Consider the following 10,168-nt stretch of genomic DNA (forward strand, 5'->3'; position numbering starts at 1 on the left):
CCATTAATTTTCTATATGGGCTCATCTCCTTCCCATTCAGGTCCTTATAATATCGGATCCTCTCGGTGATTTTATTCTGTTTCAGAAAATTTCTTAACAAGGATGGATATGGACAGGGACAAGATGGCGGAGAGGATATTACACCTCACCCTAGAGATCCTCTTCCGGCTTACTGGAGAGGTGAGAGATTCTGATGACGTCACATTACATCATTCTTATCTATGGGAATAACAGATGGACAGAACTGGAGAGGTGAGGACTCTGGAAATGTCTGGAGTGAGATTTATTACTGTGTCTCTCCATAACCAGGATTACACAGTAGTGAAGAAGACCTCTAGTGAGCGCTGTCAGGCCCCTGTGTCTGAGGGATGGGGAAGACCCCTGAGCCCAATCACGGGGCCTCCACCTCACCCCCCGATACATGAGGACATCAATGACCAGAAGATCCTAGAACTCACCTACAAGATGATTGAGCTGCTGACTGGAGAGGTGACACTGCTGGGAATGCTGGGACATTATACAGTAACGCTATGAAGGGATCGGGGGTGACGTATCATTGTATGTAGATAATGTAGAGACTATAGCACACATAGAAAAATGGAGAAAGTTCTTAGTGGTTTTTCAATGCTTTTTAATGGTGCCAATACAGAAAAAGTTCCAAAGTATCAGTCCTAACGTTTCGACCTGTGATAGGTCTTCCTCAAAAGATTTTATCTGTGTGTATATATCAAAAATCAACAATAAGTGTACAAACAATAATGTGTCAATACAAAAACATGCAAGTCATATATGTACAGAAATGACATATCAATACATCACCAAGTATGTAGTTTAAAGCATCTTAAATATTTCCACCATATCATATAAAACAAGCATAGTTCAAAACAAGATCAGACATATATGAAATAAACATAGTAGCAAAAAAAAATATAATAAGGGAGAAAAGGAAAGAAAGGAAAAAGGCATCAAGCACATACCTAATAGAACAACCTTAAGTTGTAAATTGACACGGACAAATGTGTCCGATTATGAGTCAAACGTCTACAATCATGAAACCTAACGGAAATTAGTTTTTTGACGTTTTCAAGGTTGTGAGTATATCATATATGTGTGACAAACGTTTGCGTACCTTAAATGTTCGTATAGAATAATTTTTATGATCAAGTTGACAAGTCAGTAACTACAGTAGATCTATGGATGTTGCTGATAGACAGATTTATATAGTGAATATATGTATAGCTTTGATGAAATACAAATATAGTTAGATACTGTAAGAGAAGGGGGAAAAGATTTTTCAGAAAAAAGAGGGGGGGGGGGGGAATGGGGGAAAGGAGAAGTTGTGAAGAATTGATGATTGTGTCTATAGAATACACACCTCTAGGTGAATAGTTTTTCACCCTCAGGTCAGGTAAATACCAGGAAAATTCTTCTTATCTTACCAAAGGTAAATTGCAACGACGGACAAAGGCCACCACATATCATATCAATGTATAGCACTTGTATTTTATGCACAAAATCTGTAATGCATGTAAAAAATATTCTGTTAAAAATATGAAACATGTTATACCATCCTATGAGGGCGTAAAGGTGAATATATAGGTGTGTGAACGGTAAGTATATAGGACCATATATCATTATAACCATCCCACATGACAGTGTCAATAAAATGTAATATTCCATTTTAGATCATAAACTTGTTTCAAATAAGGTTTGGCATACGTGATATGTAGCCACACTAAATAAGGTGACAAGTCTGAAAGCAGTTTGTATACTTAAGAATCATGTCTCACATTATATGCATTATATCCTTAAATGTAGAATGCCCTTATTAATCTGCCCCATACTAAAGGAAGCTGAGCTCCTATAGCAATGGTGTAGGTAGAAAGGTGGCAGGCGTGTGGAGTAGAAACTCACTCTATTAATGAAACAAAATGGCATACAATGTACAATGGAGTGGTTCTCCTGTGGTGAAAATACCATGGTTCTCTGCTGGTGGCAAAGATAAAGTAATGAATCCTAATATGAGCAAATAAATCAGCTGAGTGAGATAACTCGTGTAACTCACCCTAATCCAGGACGTGCAGTGGTGATGTCAGTGGATACCGGAAAGCTAATAGAGTTTATACCGCTGCTGTAAGTGTGCACTTCCTGGTTGGTGGAACGCATGTGGTGAGTGAACCGGACGCCTTTTTGTATTGACACATTATTGTTTGTACACTGACTGTTGATTTTTGATATATAAACACAGATAAAATCCTTTGATGAAGACCTATCACAGGTCGAAACGTTAGGACTGATACTCTTTGGAATTTTTTCTGTATTAGCACCATTAAAAAGCATTGAAAAACCACTAAGAACTTTCTCCATTATTCTAGAAATGTGCTATAGTCTCTACATTATCTTGAGTTTTTTCACTATTTAGCACCACCTGATCCGGTCGAGCCAGACCTAACCCTTCGGTATCATTGTATGTGTCAGGTTCCTATAAGGTGTCAGGACGTCGCCGTCTATTTCTCCATGGAGGAGTGGGAGTATTTAGAAGGCCACAAAGATCTGTACAAGGACGTCATGATGGAGGTTCCCCAGCCCCTCACATCACCAGGTAATAGACAGGACTAAATACACACGGCCTATAATTATCAGTATGTAAGGAATGAATTCAGTCCCTGTATGTGTCTCCTCCAGATCTATCCAGTAAGAGGACAACACCAGAGAGATGTCCCCGTCCTCTTCTCCCACAGGACTGTAACCAAGAAGACCCCGATGTTCCTCAGGATGTGTTTCCTCCAGCTCTATCCAGTAAGAGATATCTACTCATGTACTTTCTGCACTAATTTTGTGTTTACATTTTTAGACTTTCTGCTCTGTTATTTTTTTCAGCTGTGTTTTCTTTCCTTCTGCTTCTTCTGCTGTTTTTCTAGTGCCTTCTCTATGACATTATGACGGCAACTTAAAGACCTGCAGAGTGTTCATGAATATCCTGTTTCCCTGAAAATACGACCTACACCGAAAACAAGACCTAGCATGATTTTATGGGATTTTTAGACAATGTTTGAAATATAAGCCCTACTCCATAAATAAGCCCTAGTTACAGTCTGGACCAGTGTTGGGAGGAGTAAAACTGCGCAATTTCTCAGGAACTCCACTTTCTTAGGGACCCAATCAGTTGTATTCTAAGGTTGATTGTTTAAGGACCTTTGATGAGTTCAAAGTCATGTGACATGATGTAACCAAAGGTCTCTTAATTGCAGGAGTCTAAACTGAACAGGAACAGGCTGGCATGCAGGACTGGTATTCGGGGAAAGGGAGAGCAAACTGCAATCTCACAGGCCCCCATTTTCCTAGCTGCCCCAGTGTTTATATGCCAATTATAGGACTGCTTAAGGACCTTTTTGACATCACGTCATGTGACCAAAAGCTTGTTCACGCAAATTTTAACCAGCTTTGCCAATATGGGCAGAGCTTGGCCAGAAAAAGAGTGTGATGCCACCGCTTTTCTAATTCATAACAAACTGCGGCGTTCCCTATGCCAGAAATCTCACTCCAGTCCCTGACGTCATTTGTCAGTGTCCATAGCTGGTCTTGATGAATTGGAGCCTCAATGTTTGTCTGCACAGACCGCAAGACCCTGCTACATGCTTTGGTTACAAAGCGTAAGGATAGGCCATCAACGTTATAGTCCCAGAACACCCCGTTAAATATTAATTAATTTTTAATAAAGTTAAACTATTTGAGACCTGTTTCAGACGTCAGTAATTCTGGTACGTTTGTGCTTTTTTTTTTTTTTTTTTTTTTTTATACGTACCAGAATCACTGACCTATGCAGACCCATTATAATCAATGGGTCTGCTCACAAATCAGTGATTTTTTTTTCACTGACCGTGTTTCCGTGCAGCGTACACGCGTGATTGCCGCACGGACACAAGTCCGTTTATTTCTGGTGTTACTGATTTCCCACGAACCACACTATGATGTGGTCCATGAAACACGTACCAGAAAAAAATTTTACATATAAAGTAAAAAACATTTTCAACTCACCTTTCCAGCGACGTTCTGTGCAGCCTTTTCTCTGCAGCTTCCTGGCTGGCTCATGCATATTCATGAATGCAGCCAGAGCCGACCCGGAAGAAGCTGCAGAGAGCGGTGAGCGGATGCTGCAGAGCCGAGGAGTTCAGCACCATGGACAACAGGAACGTGACAGGTGAGTTATGTCCATGGGCAATCACGGAGTACGGATCACGTATCACATATTGCACATGGACAACCGCATAGGCGTTTTTTACACGTCAGTAAAGAACGTCTGTGTTTTTTACTGACGTATGAAACAGGCCTAATGTTCGTCTTTGAAAAAAAATCTCTTTGAAATTGTCTATGTTGTGGATCAATGTTACAAGGAGATTTTTGCAAGTTTTGCCAACTGTCATGGCAACATCTGAATCTGTAGAAATTATAGATCCTTGTACTCTGCTTGTTAACTGCTCTGATGTCTGTGAGCAGTGCAAGGAGACGCAGGCGTCGAAACACAGGCTTGGGCAGTCTAGCAAGAGTTATTCTCTGCTGGGTTGCTTGTTAATGTCTTTGATCACATGCTGTAGAGGAGAAAGTATCTATCGCTCCCCTTCTGTATATGCTGGCTGTACTATTTCATTAATGAAAGCTATAGGTTACCTTCCTTCCGCGGGGGATAACAGATTAGATTTGGTCAGGAGAATAGTAAGGCATGGGACTTAGGCATCTCCATCTTCAGGGGTAATCCAGAGGTTAGGAATAGCTTAGGGTCCCCTAGCGTGATGGACAGTATAGGAGCCCAGTGTCCCTCATTATCTTGCAGTCACATTGTGACAATCAATCAGATTATTTCCTGTAGCACATTCCAGAGAACTGGTGCTAGTAATGGGGAATTCAAATTAACAAAGATGTAAGTCTTAAGGCCCCGTTAGATGCAACGACATCGCTAATGAGATATCGTTGAGGTCACGGAATTCGTGACGCACATCCGGCCTCGTTAGCGACGTCGTTGCGTGTGACACGTACGAGAGACTGCTAACGATGCAAAATACTCACCAAATCGTTGATTGTTGACACGTCGTCCATTTCCCAAATGTCATTATTTGTTCTGGACGCAGGTTGTTCGTCGTTCCTGAGGCAGCACACATCGCTATGTGTGACACCCAGGAACGACGAACACCGTACCTGCGTCCTCCGGCAACGAGGTGGGCGTGACTTCCATGCGGCTGCTCTCCGCCTCTCCGCTTCTATTGGACGTCTGCCGTGTGACATCGCTGTGATGCCGCACGAACCGCCCCCTTAGAAAAGAGGCTGTTCGCCGGCCACAGCGATGTCACTAGGAAGGTAAGTATGTGTGACGGCTCCTAGCGATATTGTGCGCCAGGGGCAGCGGTTTGCCCGTGATGCACAAACGGCGGGGGTGGGTGCTTTCACGTGGCGTGTAAAGCGCCCTTTAGATGTCGAAATTGGACAACAGATTCAGAATACATTCTTTTCCTAATTTAGTTTTTGATGTTATGGTTTTAAAAAAAAATGTACTTTCAAGATATCATTAAAAAATAATAACATTGTGTTTATTTTTAGCAGATGACTGTATTGGGAGTTCAGATGGAAATCTATTATCTTCAGAATTTAAAACAGATGATGAAAGTATCACACATGATACATATGAAGAGCATGCTGTTGTCCCAGATATACCTCCAGCTCTTCCTTGGAAAGCTTTATCATCAGATCTTTTCAAACAAGTCCAAAATTCCGATTTATCACAGAATTGTAAGCAAAATAAAAGTTCCAGATCGGATGTGGAACATGAAATGGCTACTACAAGGGAGAAGCCATTCTCATGCCCAGAATGTGGAAAATGTTTTAGTCAGAAAATAATCTTTGCTAACCATCAAAAATATCACACAAGGGAGAAACCATTTCATGTTCAGAATGTGGGAAATGTTTTATTTGGAAATTAGAACTTATTGAGCATCAAAGAATTCACACAGGAGAGAAGCCATTTTCATGTTTAGAGTGTGGGAAATGTTTTATTCAGAAATCAAATCTTGTTATGCATCAAAGATCTCACACAGGGGCGAAGCCATTTTCATGCTTGGAATGTGGTAAATGTTTTACTAGGAAATCAAATCTTGTTGACCATGGAAAACGTCACGCAGGGGAGAAGCCATTTTCATGTTCAGAGTGTAGGAAATGTTTTAATTTCAAATCAGATCTTGTCAGGCATCAAAGATATCACACAGGGGAGAAGCCATTTTCATGTTCAGAATGTGGGAAATGTTTTATTGAGAAATCAGCTTTTGTTAGGCATCAAAGATCTCATACAGGGGAGAAGCCATTTTCATGTTCAGAGTGTAGGAAATCTTTTATTCAAAAATCAGATCTTGTTGTGCATCAAAGATGTCACACAGGGGAGAAGCCATTTTCATGTTCAGAGTGTAGGAAATCTTTTATTCGAAAATCAGATCTTGTTGTGCATCAAAGATGTCACACAGGGGAGAAGCCATTTTCATGTTCAGAGTGTAGGAAATCTTTTATTCGAAAATCAGAACTTGTTGTGCATCAAAGATGTCACACAGGGGAGAAGCCATTTTCATGTTCAGAATGTGGTAAATGTTTTATTCAGAAATCAGATCTTGTTTTACATCAAAGATGTCACACAGATGAGAAGCCATTTTCATGTTCAGAATGTGATAAATGTTTTACTAGGAAATCAGGTCTTGTTCACCATCAAAAAAATCACTCAACATAAACCATTTTTATGTTCTGAATGTGTAAATTGTAGTTCTCAGAAATCAGATCTTGTTAAACATGTGAAGAAGCCGCACAGGGAAGGAACCTTTTTCATGTTGTGTAGAATTGAAATGTTTAACTGGTAAATCAAGTCTTGCCCAAATCAGAAAACCAACAGTGGAGCAGCCATTTTTTGCTTTCAGAATTTGCCAAATGTATTTTATCATTAATCAGGTCCTGTTGTCAGATGAGTCACACGGGAGAAGCCATCATGATGGTTCCATAATTTAAAGGGTTTTTTTCCTAAAATCGGCTATAGTTCCTTAAGTAAGAATTTGTGAGGGAAAGAACCATTTTCTTTCTTTTTCGAAATTATTGTATTTTTTGGACCATAAGACACACCTATGTTTTGAAGGCGGAATATAGGGAAAAAAATAATGCAAAAAAAATGTGGTCATGAAGCACTCTCATGGGTACGATCTGCTGCTAACACTGTTACGGGGATAAAATCCCCCAATTCTGTACTAATGTCCCCCATACTGGGCCCCTTCTAGGTATATGTGTCTCTTATACTTATATATATGTTTTTCATCCTGGTATATATTTTGCCCATCTTTGTCCCATAGTATCCCATATATGATCCCCATCCTGGTATATATGGCTCTTGTCCTAGTATATATGTCCCCATACTTGTATATATGGCCCTCATCTCGGGCCCATTCTTGTATATATTTCCCAAAAACGCTGCACAAATAAAAAAAATAAATGATTATGCTCACCATCCCTCCGCTCTCCCGGTGAACGGTGTTCTCTTCTGATGCTGGCAAGTGACTTTAGCATATAAGCGGCGCAGCGCATGACATTACTGCCATGTGCCCCCAGTTACACGCAGACGTAAGCTGCCAAATTATTCACTGCTCCCCACAGCCAGGATTATGGGCTTGGGGAGCAGTGAATATTCATTCTCTAATAGACACACGTGATCGCACAGCCACAGCAATAAGCCGGCGGCTGGGTGATCATATGTACCCAATATTAAAGAGAATGAATATTCACTGCTCCTCACGCTTATAATACCGCCCAACTCTTGGTTGGCGCTGGCTTCATTGCCTAGAGGTGGGCGGGATTATGGCGTGGGGAACAGTGAATATTCATTTTCTTTTTTAGCTGGCACACTGTTAGCCCTTTTGAAAGCCTCTAAGAATATTTTTTAATAGTTTTGATACTGGATTATATTTAGATAATTCACTAATCTCAGGTTTCCCACTGCTTTATTTACTAAAAAGAGCAGCCCCAGATTGGAGATAGGAACTCTGAAGTATATCACATTGTATATAATTGCATTTCAAATCTTGTTGTTTTGTCAATAAATGCTTGTAAAATATATATTCTTCATGCCTAGCTTTCTCTATTGTCTAGATGTGATGATTTTGCCTCAGAACCTCTAGAGATGGCGCAGACCTGTAGGCATTTCACACAAAAATAGTGAGGGGAGAATTGAATCACACTGCATCCTAGATATGTGGAAGTTGTTAAGACGCTCTGGGCACAAATCATCAAAGCTTCTATGCCAAAAAAATTGTCACGAAAGCTCTGAAAAGTCTCAAAATTCGGAAAGATGTGTCAATGTCGCGGGCGGAGGGGTTCGGAACGCCGCTCGCCTGGAATCGCTGACGCTCGGGTCCGGTGCTTCTGCTCCTCGGTGGCTCGAGCACGGGGCCGGTCCCGGGGGCTCGAGCAGCGCCTCCTCGCCCACGAGTGATAAGGGGAGGTTTCTTTTGGTGGCTGTTTTTGGGGATGTCGGTCGTGACGCCACCCACAGGTTTGTGGTGATAATGGACACCACCGCTGCTGGTGACGGGGGATCCTGGGAGCTATGGCGGGGAGCAGCTAAGGTTTTGGATCCGGGGCCCCGGTTCGGGAGCTTGGAGAGGAAGTATAGGTGCAGGTGCCGAGGCGGGGAGGCAGCGTGGGCGCGGGTGCAACGTTGCGGTGCCGGGTGGTACTCACTCAGACACAGAAGGACAGAGTCTCTGGTAAACCAAACGGCTGGTTGGACGGGGCCCACAGCCGGCTGCGGTGTTCTCACTCTCCCCGGACGGGTTGATGGTGGCTGTCGTTTTCCTGCACCTGTGTAAGTGTATTTGACTCCTATGGCTTCCCACGGGTAGTCCGCTCCCCGGCGTGTACGTGTCGGGAGAGCCCGTTTTTTCCGCAGGCGTTGGCCATTGGATCTCTGGCCCTTGGCGGTGGCACTTATCTGGACGGGTTGGGCTGTTGCCTTCTGACGGGACTTAGGTGGGAATGAACCCGAGGTCCAGACCGCAATCAGATAATTTGACCTTTTCGGCGGCTCCTAGCCTGGTCGGGATCTGAGTACCCTGCCCTGGTGCTTGGCTTTAATTTGCTCCACGGTTCGGTACCGGCGGGCCACCGCCCGACCCCGGTCCTACGGTTCCGCTGACCTACACCAACTCCTGCAGACGGCCACCACCGTCTGCCGACCTTGCTGAACGTGCCTGGGCTCCAACCCAGTTGGACAGTTTTCACTCCTCTCACTTCCACTGCCTGAGGCTTGAAACACACATCCGTGAAACACGTGCGTGTTTGGTCCGTTTCCGTGTATACTGGAGACACGGCCAAACGTGCACCAATGTTACTATATCTCTGCGGTTACAATTGCGTTTTTGGTTATGTCCGTGAGTCCGTCTCCGTGATGCGTTTTGTGGGCCGTGTCTCACGCCAGCATGTCCGTTTTATTCACGCAACACGCAGCACGGACCCAATGAAAGTCAATGGGTCTGTGCGCACGTCCGAGTGACACGGACGCATCTCTGTTTGTTCCCTGTATGTTTTGTGCTTTTTTCATGTGATGTCAGTCTTTTTTCTTTTTATGTTTCGTTCTCTCCCTCAGTCCGTCGGTCGGTCTCTCTGTCTTATCTGTCCCTCTAGCTGTCTGTCGGTCAGTTCCCCCCTCTCTCATACTTACCATTCCCCGATCTCCGGCACGGCGGTGCACGGCTGTTATAAAAACTCCGGCGGCTTTTCCTCTTTTGAAAAAGCCGGCAGCCCATTAATCAATCTCGTATTCCCTGCTTTACCCGCCCACCAGCGGCTGTGATTGGTTGCAGTGAGACACGCCCACCACGCTGAGTGACAGCTGTCTCACTGCACCCAATCACAGCAGCCGGTGGGCGTGTCTATACTGTGCATTGAAAAAAATAAATAAATAATTAAAAAAAACGGCGTGCGGTCCCCCCCCATTTTAATACCAGCCAGATAAAGCCATATGGCTGAAGGCTGGTATTCTCAGGATGGGGAGCTCCACGTTATGGGGAGCCCCCCACCCTAACAATATCAGTCAGCAGCCGCCCAGAATTGCCGCATACATTATATGTGACAGTTCTGGGACTGTACCCGGCTC

General features: G+C 43.3%; 1 protein-coding gene across 1 annotated transcript; it reads left to right on the forward strand.

Moving 5' to 3' along the window:
• Positions 1–332: 332 nt before the first annotated feature.
• LOC142261057 (gastrula zinc finger protein XlCGF66.1-like) lies at positions 333–6,067 on the forward strand. Its single transcript, XM_075332097.1, has 4 exons — positions 333–489; positions 2,479–2,602; positions 2,686–2,799; positions 5,593–6,067. The coding sequence occupies exons 1-4, from the start codon at positions 466–468 to the stop codon at positions 5,970–5,972; spliced, it is 642 nt and encodes a 213-aa protein (XP_075188212.1). The 5' UTR covers positions 333–465; the 3' UTR covers positions 5,973–6,067.
• Positions 6,068–10,168: the final 4,101 nt, after the last annotated feature.

Source organism: Anomaloglossus baeobatrachus, unplaced genomic scaffold (assembly GCF_048569485.1).
Source record: "Anomaloglossus baeobatrachus isolate aAnoBae1 unplaced genomic scaffold, aAnoBae1.hap1 Scaffold_205, whole genome shotgun sequence".
In the NCBI taxonomy this organism is placed as follows: domain Eukaryota; kingdom Metazoa; phylum Chordata; class Amphibia; order Anura; family Aromobatidae; genus Anomaloglossus; species Anomaloglossus baeobatrachus.

Coding starts and splice junctions, on each gene's coding strand:
- LOC142261057 (XM_075332097.1), top strand. CDS start 466: ATGATTGAGCTGCTGACTGGAGAG. Junction 490..2,478: donor TTGAGCTGCTGACTGGAGAG/GTGACACTGCTG, acceptor TGTATGTGTCAG/GTTCCTATAAGGTGTCAGGA. Junction 2,800..5,592: donor GTTTCCTCCAGCTCTATCCA/GTAAGAGATATC, acceptor GTTTATTTTTAG/CAGATGACTGTATTGGGAGT.